The 15,294-nt window shown below is 54.6% G+C and overlaps 1 protein-coding gene across 1 annotated transcript in view; it reads right to left on the reverse strand.

The window, feature by feature from the left end:
- Positions 1-15,294, reverse strand: part of LOC140428025 (cilia- and flagella-associated protein 47-like) — a 1,060,448-nt gene that overhangs the window by 381,176 nt on the left and 663,978 nt on the right. Inside the window, exon 50 of the mRNA XM_072513997.1 lies at positions 8,901-9,012. Coding sequence (XP_072370098.1) covers positions 8,901-9,012 — 112 coding nt within the window. The remainder of the gene's footprint in view (positions 1-8,900; positions 9,013-15,294) is intronic.

Raw genomic sequence — 15,294 nt, forward strand, 5'->3', positions numbered from 1 at the left:
GTCTGGCCCGCGATCGGGGACCACCGATCTGCAGGTGGGCCTGTGCCGTGGGGGCCCACGTTCCCTCCGCGCCGACCTCTGTAACGCTCCGCGATGGCTGATGTGGAGAAGAAACCCCCTGCAGATGCGCAGGAAACACGGCAGCAGTTCTGCGCATGCGCCAGAACATGCTGGCGCTCCTGCGCATGTGCCAACTCGTGCCGGCCGGCGGAGGCCCTTCGCCGCCGGTTGGTGCGGCACCAACCCCGCCAGCACCGGCCTAGCACCCGGAAGTGCGGAGGATTCCGCACCTTCCGGCCAGCCCGATGCTGGAATGGTTCACACCACTCTTTGGCGCCGGTACGGGTCACCCCGCCAATCACGGGAGAATCCCGCCCAAGGGGTTGGTTTGCAAGGATGGTGGGGGTCATAGTTTCTGTTTGAGAAGGAAGTGATTATAGCTGATTTAAAGGATAGAGGAACAATATCTGAAGGGAGACAGCCATCTGCCATAATTGGCAACATGGAAGCATTGGTGAGCAGCAGTTCAGTGGGAATAGTGGGTCACATGGACATGATTAGCTGAGAGAGGGCATCGGGGAGACAGGAGAGAAATGAGAGAAAGATGTGAGTGCAGGGCTAGGGAACGGGAAAGTATGAACGTATGTTTAGCTAGTTCAGATGCTGGCTGGAAAAGAATCATTAAAAACATAATTGAACATGTCCCCTCCACTGAGGGACAAAACCTTGCGGTGACCAATGATTCCAACAGAGTGAGTGGATGCCCAAGTAATGTTTTCAAATGCCAGTTTTACAATTTCATATTGCAAGGACTTTCCTCTCTCCAAAATGGCATCAACGTTTACATGCACTGGTATCCCAACCAAGGTCAAATCAATTTCAGGAAGAGGTAGCAGAAAAACCCAGCTGCCAGGGGCAGAAATTGGAAATTTCAGCATACATTGCACATGATTTTCCAACTATTTTCTTCCAGACACACTAAGCCCTCTGCTGTGAATATAGTCGATGGTAACTTCACACTGGGTTGCTATTGTTTGTTTCATTGCTGGTTACTCTCAACTACACCCGATTTAGTACAGAGATTTATTGTGTTGTCCTTCTGCTACCAGGAGATCTTGTGGCACAGTGGATGGCTTCCCTATCTCTAAGCCATGCCTGGTGGAGTGGTGCCCCTCAAGCTCCAAGCTTCTGACAACAGCAGAGCAAAGTTGTTCTATGTAAAACTCGCTATGGAAACAAATGAAAGTTTGCCTTGTGCACCACTAGGCCAAGATGGAGAAACAACAACAACAATCTTTCACTGCCTTAATTATGCATGTTTACATTTATTTGTCTTTTAATTCACTTTCACGGTCTCACAAAGATTAACTTTGTATGTTATCCACTAAGGCCCCAACATTCAATATTCTATTGGTTTAGAATCATCAGGCACTATGGTATCTCGTCAGATTTTAAACTGCTGCATAACCTCATGTTGAGATGTGGGACTAGATTTTCTTGTCGCAACATGGGGACAAATTTGGCAGTCTTTAAAAATGGCAGGTGGAACTTGATTCCAGGATGCTTGTCCACACCTGGTCGCTGCCGGTGGGAACCCTGCACGAAGGGTCGGGGGGCAGCCTGTGGGGGCTCCGTCCCCGGGGGGGGGGGGGCCTCCTTCGGGGACTGGCCCCCGACGGGGTCTGGCCCGCGACTGGGGCCTACCGATCGGCGGGCCGGCCTCTCCCCCCCCCCCTGCTTTGTTGCGCGTGAGGCCCCAGAACCACCGCGCCATGTTGCGTCAGGGCCGTTGCGTTCCATAAAGCTACTGCGCATGGGCGGGTTGGCGTGTCGCCACTGCGCATGCGTGGGTTGGCGCCGCCCCCAGTGTGCGCCAGCAAGTGAGGCTGGAACGGCGTGAACCGTTTCAGCGCCGTGCTGGTCCCCTGTGGGGGTCATAATTGCTAGTGCCCGCGCCCATTTCGTGCCATCGTGAAACGCGACGGCATTCACGAATGCACGGACACTCTGTCCCGCGATCGGAGAATCGTGCACCCCATATCAGAGCCTCCTCCATGTCAGAAATCCCGATATCAGGGACCCCCATATCAGAGACTCCCACATCAGGGGCGCGATTCTCCGACACCCCGCTGGGTCGAAGTCCCGCCGGCGTAGATTAAACCACCTACCTTACCGGCGGGACAAGGCGGCGCGGGGTCCTGGGGGGGGCGCGGGGCGATCTGGCCCCGGGGGGGGTGCCCCCACGGTGGCCTGGCCTGCAATCGGGGACCACCGATCCACCGGCGGGCCTGTGCAGCGGGGGCACTCTTTCCCTTCCGCCTTCGCCACGGTCTCCACCATGGCGGAGGCGGAAGAGACTCCCTCCACTGTGCATGCGCGGGAATGCCGTCAGCAGCCGCTAACGCTCCCGCGCATGCGCCGCCCGGAGATGTAATTTCCACGCCAGCTGGCGGGGCACCAAAGGCCTTTTCCGCCAGCTTAAGGTTGGGGCTCAGCCCCCCAAGATGTGGAGCATTCCGCATCTTTGGGGCGGCGCGATACCCGACTGATTTGCGCCGTTTAGGGCGCCAGTCGGCGGACATCGCGCCGATACCGGAGAATTTCGCCCCAGATCCTATATCAGAGAATCCCATATCAGAGACCCCCATATTAGAGACCTCCACATCTCAGAGACTACTCCATCTCAGAGACACCCCTCAATCAGTGATCCCCCCATCAGTGATCCCCCAATGAGTGTTCCCCAATCAGCGACCCCCATCTCAGAGACCTTCATCATTTCAGAGACCTTCATCATTTCAGAGACCCCCATCATCTCAGAGACCCCCATCATGTCAGAGACCCTCATTTCAGAGGCCCCCATCAACTCATGAGACCCCCATCTCAGAGACCCCCATTTCAGAGGACCCGATCTCAGAGAACCCCATCTCATAGAACCCCATCTCCATTCAGAGCACCCCATCAGATACCCCAACAGGTCTCTGAGGTGGGGTTCTCTGAATGGAGTGGCAGGCGGGTGGGAGGGGGGGGGGGGAGGGGAGTGGTGGAGGAGTATCTGGTGGGGCATCTGTGGGGTGGGGTGGGTAGGATTTGCATTGTGAGGAGCCCTCCGATGGGCTTTGGGGGCACCAACGTATCCTCTTGGCCCACCGCGAGGTCCACCGTGTCAGGGCCATGCTGGAAAATGCTCGCACCAATCCACACCCGTGTGAATCACGCCAAGAAGGTCAGAGCATTACGGAAGCATGGAGAATCAGATGTTGAGCTGGTTAATCGGATACAAATGCATTTAAATGACCATTAGCATCCTCCCACTGGCATGGAGCCCGCTGCTGGAGAGGGACTGGAGAATCGGAATGGACACCGATACCATTTTCTGCCTGACGTTGAATTCTCCGCCATATCAGGAACTCCGCTACCAACGGCGGGTGGCGGAGAATCCAGCACAATATATAGATACTGGGCGAAATGCTCCCCCAACGGCGCGATGTCCGTCGACTGGCGCCCAAAACGGCGCCAATCAGACGGGCATCGCGCCGCCCCAAAGGTGCGGAATGCTCCGCATCTTTGGGGGCCGAGCCCCGACATTGAGGGGCTAGGCCGGCGCCAGAGGGATTTCCGCCCCGCCAGCTGGCGGAAACGGCGTTTGTTGCCCTGCCAGCTGGCGCGGAAATGACATCCCCGGGCAGCGCATGCGCGGGAGTGTCAGCGGCCGCTGACAGTTTCCCGCGCAGTGGGGAGAGTCTCTTCCGCCTCCGCCATGGTGGAGACCGTGGCGGAGGCGGAAGGGAAAGAGTGCCCCCACGGCACAGGCCTGCCCGTGGATCGGTGGGCCCCGATCGCGGGCCAGGCCACCGTGGGGGCACCCCCCGGGGTCAGATCGCCCCGCGCGCCCCCCAGGACCCCGGAGCCCGCCCACGCCGCCTTGTCCCGCCGGTAAATACCTACTTTAATTTACGCCAGCGGGACAGGCAATTTCTCAGCGGGACTTCGGCCCATCCGGGCCGGAGAATTGAGCGTGGGGGCCCGCCAACCGGCGCGGCCTGATTCCCGCCCCCGCCCAATCTCCGGTACCGGAGACTTCGGCAACCATGAGGGGCGGGATTCACGGCGGCCAACAGCCACTCTCCGACCAGCTGGGGGGGTCGGAGAATGACGCCCACTGACCTGGACGTGGGTACATTGCATCACCAATTTCAAAAGAACTTCAAGCTTGGAAGATGCTAACTCCTTTAAACAAAAACATTAAAGAAGGTACTAAAATATACAATGAACAACTATAGAGTTAAATTCACTTCAGTTAAATTAAGAGAGTGTAGCGCAATAATTACTCACTCAAGTCGAGAAGTGATGAAGTCAATCGAGGCTTTATTAAGCAAGACTTGTTCCCCAGCAGCTCAGTTACAGAATGCGGCTGCTGGGAGAACCCGGGCTCTTATGCTCCGCCTTACTGGCCGGAGCCAGCAGGCGGCAGATCCAACCAGGACCCGGTGCCTGTCTGCCAATAGCCTCTCGGCTTCACAGGTACCGTACTACCCCTAATACATACCACCACATTCACCCCTTGTTAAAAAAGAACCCGGCGGGGTGGTGGGTCGCATGGTGGTAGGGGTTTACAAGGCTGGTCCTGGAACTAATTTCATACAGTGGCTATGCATTTAGCCCAACCGTTAACTATGTACAGGTTTTGTCAGAATTATTTACAGATTTTTGTCACGCGGATTCCACGAGTCGAGCGGGTGCCCTGGTCATCCTTGTCGATCGCCTCAGCCTCGGTGGTGGTGCAGGTGCTGACTTGGGCACTGTTGTCTCTGGGAACGTTGCGCTGTTCGTCCCTGTTTCTTTACTCCTGGGCGGGCACGGGAGGAGGACCGATGCACCCGGGAATGGAGCGGTCTTTGGGGGTGTGTGTGTTTCCGGCGGGCGCCAGGTCCCGCAGGGAGACCGTGTCCTGTCGGCCGTCGGGGTACGCCACATAGGCGTACTGAGGGTTTGCGTGGAGAAGGTGAACCCTCTCGACCAACGGGTCCGATTTGTGCGCCCGCACATGCTTTCGGAGCAAGATGGGTCCTGAGGCTGCCAGCCAGGTCGGCAGCGACGTTCCGGAGGAGGACTTCCTAGGGAAGACCAGGAGGCGCTCGTGAGGCATTTGATTAGTGGTGGTACACAGCAGCGACCGGATGGAGTGGAGGGCATCCGGGAGGACTTCCTGCCAATGGGAAACTGGGAGATTTCTGGACCGTAGGGCCAGTAGGACGGTTTCCAGACCGTACCGTTCTCCCTCTCTACCTGACTGTTCCCCCGGGGGTTGTAGCTGGTCGTCCTGCTCGAGGCAATGCCCTTGCTGAGCAGGAACTGATGCAGTTCGTCGCTCATGAAGGAGGACCCCCTGTCGCTATGGATGTACGCGGGGAAACTGAACAGTGTAAAGATGGTGCCGAGGGCTTTAATGACTGTTGCCGCTGTCATGTTGGGGCAGGGGATGGCGAAGGGGTAACGGGAGTACTCGTCCACCACGTTTAGGAAGTATGCATTGCGGTCAGTGGAGGGGAGGGGGCCTTTGAAATCCAAACTGAGGCGTTCAAAGGGACGGGTAGCCTTTATCAGGTGCACTCTACCTGGTCTGAAAAAGTGCGGTTTGCACTCTGCGCAGATTTGGCAGTTCCTGGTGGCTGTACGGACCTCCTCAACAGAGTAGGGGAGGTTGCGGGACTTCACAAAATGGTAGAATCAAGTGACCCCCCCCGGGTGGCAGAGGTCCTCGTGGAGGGCTTGGGAGGTCTACTTGTGCGTTGGCACATGTGCCGCGGGATAGGGCATCGGACGGTTCAGCTTTCCGGGACGATACAAGATCTCATAGTTATAGGTGGAGAGCTCAATCCTCCACCTCAAGATCTTGTCATTCTTGATTTTGCCCCGCTGTGCATTATTAAACATAAAGGCGACCGACCGTTGGTCAGTGAGGAGAGTGAATCTCCTGCCGGCCAGGTAATGCCTCCAATGTCGCACAGCTTCCACTATGGCTTGGGCTTCCTTTTCCACTTAGGAGTGGCGGATTTCTGAGGCGTGGAGGGTCCGGGAGTAAAAGGCCACGGGTCTGCCCTCTTGGTTGAGAGTGGCCGCCAGAGCTACATCGGATGCGTCGCTCTCGACTTGGAAGGGGAGGGACTCGTCGATTGCATGCATCGTGGCCTTTGCGATATCCGCTTTGATGCGGCTGAAGGCCTGGCGGGCCTCTGTCGACAGGGGGAAGGTAGTGGACTGGATTAACGGGCGGGCCTTGTCTGCGTACTGGGGAACCCACTGTGCGTAGTAGAGACGAAGCCCAGGCAGCGTTTCAGGGCTTTGGAGCAGTGGGGGAGGGGAAATTCCGTAAGGGGGCGCATGCGTTCGGCGTCGGGGCCTATCACTCCATTACGTATCCCAGGATGGCCAGACGGTTGGTGCTAAAAACGCATTTTTCCTCGTTATAGGTGAGGTTCAGGGCGTCAGCGGTCTGGAGGAATTTGCGGAGGTTGGCGTCGTGGTCCTGCTGGTCATGGCCACAGATGGTTACATTGTCGAGGTACGGGAACATGGCCCGCAAACCGTGCTGGTCAACCATTCGTTCCATCTCCCGTTGGAAGACCGAGACTCCGTGATGCCAAATGGGACCCTTAAAAAATGGTAGAGCCGCCCGTCTGCCTTGAAGGCCGTGTACATGCGGTCACTCGGGCGGATGGGGAGCTGGTGGTATGCGGACTTGAGGTCCACGGTGGAAGACTTTGTACTGAGCAATCCGATTGACCGTGTCGGATATGCGGGGGAGAGGGTACGCATCGAGCTGCGTGTACCTATTGAATGTCTGACTATAGTCTACGACCATCCTCTGCTTCTCCCCGGTCTTCACGACTACCACCTGTGCTCTCCAGGGACTATTGCTGGCCTGGATTATGCCTTCCTTCAGCAGCTGCTGGACTTCAGACCGGATAAACGACCGATCCTGGGCGCTGTATCGTCTGCTCCTAGTGGCGACGGGTTTGCAATCCGGGGTGAGGTTCGCAAACAAGGCAGGCGGTTCAACCTTGAGGGTTGCGAGGCTGCAGATAGTGAGTGGGGGTATTGGGCCGCCGAATTGGAACGTTAGTTTCTGGAGGTTACATTGGAAATCTAACCCTAAGAGAGTGGGAGCGCAGAGTTGGGGAAGGACATAAAGCCTATAATTCTTAAACTCCCTCCCTTGCACCGTTAGGTTCACGATGCAGAACCCTTTGATCTCTATGGAATGGGATCCGGCTGCCAGGAAAATCTTTTGGGTGCTCGGACGAATGGAAAGAAAACAGCGTCTTACCGTAACCGGGTGGATAAAACTTTCCGTGCTCCCAGAGTCGATCAGGCATGGAGTCTCGTACCCGTTGACCAGCACCGTAGTTGTTGCCGTTTGGAGCGTCCGGGGCCGCGATTGGTCCAGGGTCACCGAAGCCAGTCGTGGTTGTTGCATCGCGGCGTTTTCTTCAGACCCCGTGGAGCCGTCTATGCTGGGGTCCTTGGCTATCAGCCAAGATGGCGGCGTCCATGGATCGCACGCGGTCGGGGGCGGACAAAATGGCCGCCCCCATGGATTGCATGTGGCCGGGGGGTCACAGGGTGGCGGCTCCCAACCTCCCCGCGTGGTGTCCGGGACTCAAAATGGCGGTGCCTCTCGGCTTCAAAGGTACCGTATTACCCCTAATACATACCACCACAGAGAGAAAGATAAACAGCTAGGTAGGGAGAGTGCAAGTAAATGTATGCAGAACTCAGCCCTGGAATACAGATGTCAATCCCTTTATGGAGATGGAAAATAAGGGGTGGAATTCTCCATTCCTGATGCTAAGTGCCGGTGCCAACGGAGAATCCGTGGGTGATTCACGATAGGAAAATCAGCGTGAACCCCTCACCGATTCTGGTTCTGGTGAGGAGCTAGCATGGAAAATCTGTGGATTGTGCGGAAAACGGCCGGAGAATCGGCAGGTTCAAGGCCGCGCATGTGGAGGGCTGACTAGCTGCACCGGTCGTGCCGGAAAACATGTCACCGGCCGTGCTGGAACCCTAACCCGCCCACCCCAACCCCACAGTCAATCCCCTGGCCACCCCCCACCACTCCCCCCAGCCCTAGCAGAAGCCCCTGGCCAGCGGCACGTATCCCAGACGAGTGTGGCAGCGCTGGATACTGTCCTCAGCCGGCACACCAGGAGCGAAATTCTCCATCCCGCCCCGCCACATTTCTGCCCCGACCCGCCGGCGGGATGCTCCGTTACACCGGCCGGTCAATGGGGTTTCCCATTGTGGGGCAGCCCCACGCCGTCGGGAAACCCCCGGGCGCCGGCAAACGGAGACTCCCGCCGGCGGAGAATGACGCCCCAGATTCGTGGCATCGGGAACTCAGCCCATCGGGGGCAGAGCATCACGGGTCAGCCGGCTGATGACGTGCCCACTGCCTTGCGACTGCACGCAGCGCACATCCCAATGACACCAATTTGGAGGGAGCGGAGCATCGCGAACCAGCGTCAAACTGGCACCTGTCCCGAATCCGGCGTCGGATCCATTCTCCACCCGATCGCCGATCCCGATTTCAGCGTCGGGCTATGGAGAATACCAGCCAAGGGATCTCAAAATAAATTACATGTTTTATGCCACTACCTTGTAGAAATTTTCAATCTGAGAAATACCCTCCACTTTCTGCCCTTCAATCATCCCTCTATCAAACTACCAATTTACCTCTAAGACCACTAACTTTCATCTTCACAATTATCTGACATGACATGACGTCAAACTCTTTTTAAAAGTTCCAATGAGCCACTATTATTTGATTAATTTGCTAACTTAAATAAGTCAATTAAATTATTCAATGCTATATATATTTATTTAGTTGGTGGTCTTACCTGTAAACTTTCCTCTTTTCCATGGTAGGATATTAAGTAAATAAGGAGCAGTTTGTCCAGCTTTTAAGGTAATACATGGTTCTCCACTCACTATTAGCAAGTCTGACACAACCTGGAAACATAAATGTTTGGTTAAAAACTTTTAACAAAACGTTTCAGATAAACATTAATTTGCCAAGCTGTGACACTTTTAAATAGAGTACTTGAATAAAATGAATCAATTGTCAAGTTATCGTTTTAGCTTCCATGGATTATTTGAACTATGGAACAATTTGAGTGTTTACATATGAGCAATGTAAACTGGAATCCATTAAACTAGTACATATTGGACATTTGGAACCTCAGCTTATCTGAACACTGACAAACTGGAAAATGTATTTCAATGCACCAGAAACATGCCTCTAGCCATTTTGAGGCCCAGTCCACATTTAAATGGAACTGGAGTGTTGTAGGTCTCAATTATGCACTTATGCCTTCTGATGTGATAAAAATGACTGAAATATTAAATTTGCAGATCAACTTCAACTCAATCACCATTAAAACTAGCTGGAATGCACGGCATTGACAGTTCTTTCCTAAAATGGCAAGATAGATCCTTTTTATTGTATGTTTTAAACAAAAGGGATTCTCCCAAGACCCCACCAGCTTGTTTAATAGCAAACAAAGGGGGAAGAATATGGTGACGGGGCTCAGGAATCAGTTTCACACTGGTGAATCCCATTCAACAGTCGCTTGAAAGATTCCCACATGTCCGATGTTGATTTGCCCTCCAACAGTCGCACCCAATCCAAATTCTTCAATTCCTGCCTAATGTTATTGTAATTTGCCTATCCTCAGTGTAACATATTATCCTCATCCCTATCCAAACATAGCCTAAAACTTACGGAATTGTGGTCACTGCTCCCAAAATGTTCCCCTACTGAAACCTCAACCACCTGTCCAGGCTCATTCCCCGATACCAGATCCAGTACTGCCCCTTCCCTAGCTGGACTATCTACATATTGCATCAAGAAGTTCTCCTGGATGCACCTTACAAAGTCTGTTCTGTTCCCTCAAGGGTCAGCCATAGGGCAGCCAGTCCTGCTTCAGACTAGGTGGTGATGGCTGTGAGCACCAGGACTGTGACCAGGAGAAAGGTAAAAAGACCTACACTGGGCAGCACGAGTGAATAGACACCAATGCCTCCACCGCCACCCCCACCCCACCAAGACCATTCTGCCCCTATGCGAGCATCCACCCCCAACTCTCCATGTGACCCCCAATCCTCCCGCCACGCCCCTGTCCCTTGAACTCCCCCCCAACTGTTCTGTCATATGCCCCCCCTCACCAGTGTGAACCATGGTGGTCACAGATGATGCCCTCTCTGTGCCTCCTCAGGAAAAGCTCTCCCACAATCACCGGGAGAGGGCCCAGACTGGCAGTGGTGTGCCGAATATAAGAATCCTCACCAATTTCTAGGAGTGGGCCCAGGAGATGACTGGGGTGGCCGGGGACAGAGTGGTCACCAACATAGAGGCTGACAGATGCCGCAGAGATGAGGAACCGCCGGGCCCCGGCCAAAGGACCTGTCAAACGTGAGTTGTTACGTAAATTGTCTTACTGACTGACCCATCCCTGCCACTGACCACATGTCCATTCTTCCGCAGGTCCTCCAGTCAATGATGCCAGCCCCTCCGGGGTGACCCCTTCTCGAGCCTCCCAGAGACGAGCTCCAAGGATGCCACCATAATAATCGCAGTACAGCTGTCATCTCCAGCCTCCACCAGTGCAGATACATGCACGTCGGTGGGAAATGTAAGTGGTCAGGCTTCTGAGGTACAATCTGGTGAGCACCACACAGCAGCTGCTGCACATCAGGTGGAGGCAGGAACCACCCGTCGAGACAGCATCCGGAGGTCTGTTGGATCCCAGGACTTTGCTGGGTCCCAGCAGAATGCTGAGCCTATAAAGGAGGTCATCCCGGAGCTGATGGAGACGTTAGGGTGCAGCCATGACATTCAGAGGGAGATGTCAGCAACACTCCACGGCATGGTTGTGCATGTGCTGCCGACAAGTGAGCTGGGGCCCTCTGGCTCCCGAGCCATAGAGGGCACCTGCCAGGGACATCGAAGGCCATTGGATGAGGTAAGCAGCTGGTTATCTCCACCTCTGATATGTATCATGGGGTCACAACTTAGATGTAGTGATAGAGCTAGGAAGGCCAAGCACATCAAGGATCACTGAGGGCACCAGGGCAGGGGGGACAGGGTGGGGGGGGAGGTGGAGGGGGGGGGGGAGGGGTGGTAGGTAGGAGGTGAGAGGGGGTGGGGGAGGGAGGTTGCGGGCAGCACCACCGTGAGAGTGAGGAATTGTAAAACACCATAAACACTCTTGAGCACAAACAGTATGACGTCTCTGTCACTTTCTTCCACAATGCGGGCCGGCCTGTGAACTCTTGGCCCATCTCTCCAGGCATACCCCCCGCCCCCCTTCGCATACCACGTGCAGCAGGGTGTGAGCGCCAGGACTGTGACCAGGAGGACTGGCCTCCGGTCAGAGGTCAGAGCACTCAGCAGACAAGCAGGGGACAGACTATGGCATGGATTGAGGAGCACTGGTGCTCAGATCTCTGCGGGTTATCATCATCCCCCTGACGATGCCGACTCAGTCCTTGCACCCTGGAGTGATGTGACACAGACTCTGTAAGGGTGGGAAATGGGAGTGGGGAATGACAGACCAGGCCATGTGCTAAGTGAATCGGTGGAGTATGAGAGCCTCCCTGGTCCCCTGGCTTGCAGGACCCTTACCGCTGCCACCTGTCCTGCAGCCTCCGGCTGGTCATCTGGTTCCTCCCTGGCCTCATCCTCTAGTCCTTGCTGGTCTGGCGCCACCTCATCATCCTCATCCTGCTCCTCAATGGTGGCCACATGTCCCCCATCACCAACCTCCAGTTTGTCCCCCGCTGCTGTGCGGGGTTCTGGAGGGCACAGTAGACCCTCCGGACCCTCCGCTTTTCCCACCACAAAGCGGGTGACCCTTTGGGCAGTGTATTAGTGTGTACCACCGGAGTGGTCGAGGCATCAGAACCGCATCTTGACCTGTCCAATCCACCACTCAACCACAGCCTGGGTGGCCACATGGGCCTCGCTGTACCGGTCTCTGCTTCAGACTCCGACTCTGTACTGGCATCATTAGCCAGGTCCTCAGTGGATACCCCTTAACCCCCAAGAGCCAGCCATCCATCCTGGGGTGGTCCTTGAAGAGGCCAGGGATGACTGACTGCCCCAGAACGTACCTGTCATGGACACTCTCTGCCAAGTGTGCACACACGTGCATGATCTTCATCTGGTGGTTGCATATGAGCTCTATGTTCAGGGAGTGGAACCTCTTTCTGTTAACACAGAGGGCACTCCCAGATGGCTAGGTGAGCGCAGGGCAACATGCGTGGCATCTATTACTCCCTGGACTTGGGGCATCCCAGCGATGGCGGAGAACCCTGTAGCCCGGGCATTTTGTTGGGCTTGGTCCACGTCAAAGATGATGTTGTTTTCCACCCGGGAAAACAGGGCGTCTGTGACCTGTCTGATGCACCTGTGGGCTGAGGCCTGTGAGATGTCACACAGGTCCCCGCTTGAGCCCTGGAATGATCCTGAGGTATAAAAGTTCAGGGCTGCGGTGACCTTGACGGCCACGGCAGTGGATGTCCTCCTCCATTTGGTGCCAAGTCCGCGAGGACATGGCACAGGTATCGCACCGTCTCCTTGTTGAGGTGGAGCCTCCTGAGGCACACGCTGTCCGTCATCTGTTCAAACGACCAGCGATGCCTGCACACCCTGGGCCATTGCGGGACACCCCTCTGGGTCTCATCCTGCCTCGAACATCTACAAATGTTGCAGCTGCCGTTGTCTCCATCGTCTGGCCGCCCGGGCTATCAGCAGCACCACTAGGGCAATTTCTGTGTCCAAAATCCCTGCCATACCTTTCAATATCTATAAGGCATTGGGAGAGGGTGTTAGACTGACAAACGACAGTGGTTCCCACCGGAGGACCCTCCAATCTCCCATTGATCCCCCCCTCCCCTCCTACACAGAGCGCCCTGACCGTGCACATCCAGCCGCAGTGAGGCCCCCCTCACCGGACACCAGACCCTATACCCCAGACACCCACCGTGGACATGTCCCTGGAGCTGTGTCCCAACCCCTGGGTGTTCGGATGTTGGCTGCTGTGTGTGTTATGTTGCCTCCCGCAGTGTTCAGCCACAGTGTCCAGGCATCACAATTTGATTGGAATTCTAGGCAATGACTCTGACATGCTACATGGCCCACCCACGGGAATCTACTTGGGTTGTGTGAAGTGCTCACTTAACCACAATTGCCAGTTCCATATTAACAGTAGCCTCAGGCGCACGGCAGAGGCCTCGTCGGCCGGTGGGGGTCATGGGTGGTCGGTGGGGCAGAAGTGCAGGGACAAGAGTTGCCCCTGAAATGGGTACACATGATCCAGGAAGGTTGGCATGGTGCTGCCGTGACCAGCTTTCCCCCAGTTGCCCCCCCCAGCACTTCCCCCCCCCCCCTACCCTCCCATGGCAGTCCATCCTATTCGGAGGATCCCTCACCCTCCAGCCGAGGGTCCCCCATCCTCCAGCCCAGCACTGGGGTGGTAAGTTACCCATCTCCTCAGCTCCCCACAGAAATCCGTCAGCCAGATTCACGTTTTAAAAAGTAGTACTAATCGTCAGCAGCGTGACCACTTGCTGGGGAGGCCGATGAATGACGGGAGGCCGTTGGATAAGGGGTGGCTCCTGGTAATTGTAGGAAATAGGGCTTAAGTGGTGAGAATTGTTTTTTTGCCACGCTATGGCGTGATCTCATTTTGCCGACGGGAGAGGGCCGGTTGCATCTGCCGCTCCTCCTATTCACCGGCATCATTTCGCTCGATGAAAGCACAACGAGGCTGGAGAATCGCGCCCATAGTCTCCAAATTGGAGAATTCCACCCCAACTCCTGAAACATGCAGCTGCTGTGGACGCCCAGCATTAGACACCTGTAAAAGTGGTAACTGACAGAACATTGGTGTTAATAGGCATTATGTCCACCAAATCCGTTTTATTAATTTCAGTAAGCTTAAATCCATCTAATTTAATACGTATGTTAAAGACCAAGGGAGTGATTTTCCACCCACACTTGAAGTGAGCACACAATCCTGCAAGAGCTGGAAAACGAGACTCTCACCGTGGCAAGATCTTGTTTTCTAATCCCCCCCCCCCTCGCCATTGGCGTAATGAGGCTCCCGCCCGGGAATGTCAGGAAACTAATTTTATTCCATAATCATCCAAATAGCGAGTTTCCCTGCCATATTGTTCCCACATTAGCACAACAGCGCCTATACTTCCTCAGGAAACTAAGGAAATTCAGCATGTCTATATTGATCTTACCAATTTTTGCAGATGCATCATAGAAAGTATCCTATCTAGCTGCATTACAGCTTGGTGTGGCAACTGCACGGCCCAAGACAGTAAGAAACTACAGAGTCGTGAACACAGCCCAGACCATCACACGAAACCGCCTCCCATCCACTGACTGCCTACACTTCCCGCTGTCTTGGGAAAGTGGGCAGCATAATCAAAGACCCCTCCAACCCAGGTTATTCTCTCTTCCAACATCTTCCATCGGGCAGGGGATCAAAAGTCTGAGAACACGCACTAATAGATTCAAAAACAGCTTCTTTCCCGCTGTTACCAGGCTCCTGAATGACTCTTATGGGCTGATCTGATCTCTTCACAGATCTTCTCTACTGAGTAGTACTACAGTCCGTATGCTTCATCCGATACTTGTGTCTATGAATTTACATTGTGTATTTACGTGTGTCCTATATTATTTTTTCATGTATAGAATGATCTGTCTGCATTGTACGCAGAACAATACTTTTCACTGTACCTGTACAATAAAACAAATCCAAATCCAAACATCCAAAATCCAGTTCACAACTATTTTTTTTAAAATGGGGACCAGGTGAAGGGGATCCGCTGGGTGTATAAGTATAGTAAGTATAGCCCCCAGTGGAGTGGGATATAGCCCTGGGGCCAGTGCCACGGTACCAGGCAGCAGTGCCAGGGTGCCAAGGGGCAGTGTTGGGGTGGGGGATGCTTCAGTTGAAGTCTGTGCAGGGAGTTCCCGTGTTGGTGGGATGGTCTCCATGTCCTGAGGGTGTGCCATGTGGGGGTGGAGTTCCCTAGTGGGGTAGCTCCCGGGTTTAGCGTCGGGGGTGGGTCTCCATCTCCGTGGAAGGATTTTAAAATATTTTATTTTTGCACTTTAAAAATGGCGCCATGATCCCTGGAGAACCAATATTTCTGGCTAGGTCAGGCCTATCCCTCAGCTTGACAGCTTGAAGATGCCTCCAGAATGTTGTTTTA

The sequence above is a fragment of the Scyliorhinus torazame genome, chromosome 8, assembly GCF_047496885.1.
Source record: "Scyliorhinus torazame isolate Kashiwa2021f chromosome 8, sScyTor2.1, whole genome shotgun sequence".
Lineage (NCBI taxonomy): Eukaryota > Metazoa > Chordata > Chondrichthyes > Carcharhiniformes > Scyliorhinidae > Scyliorhinus > Scyliorhinus torazame.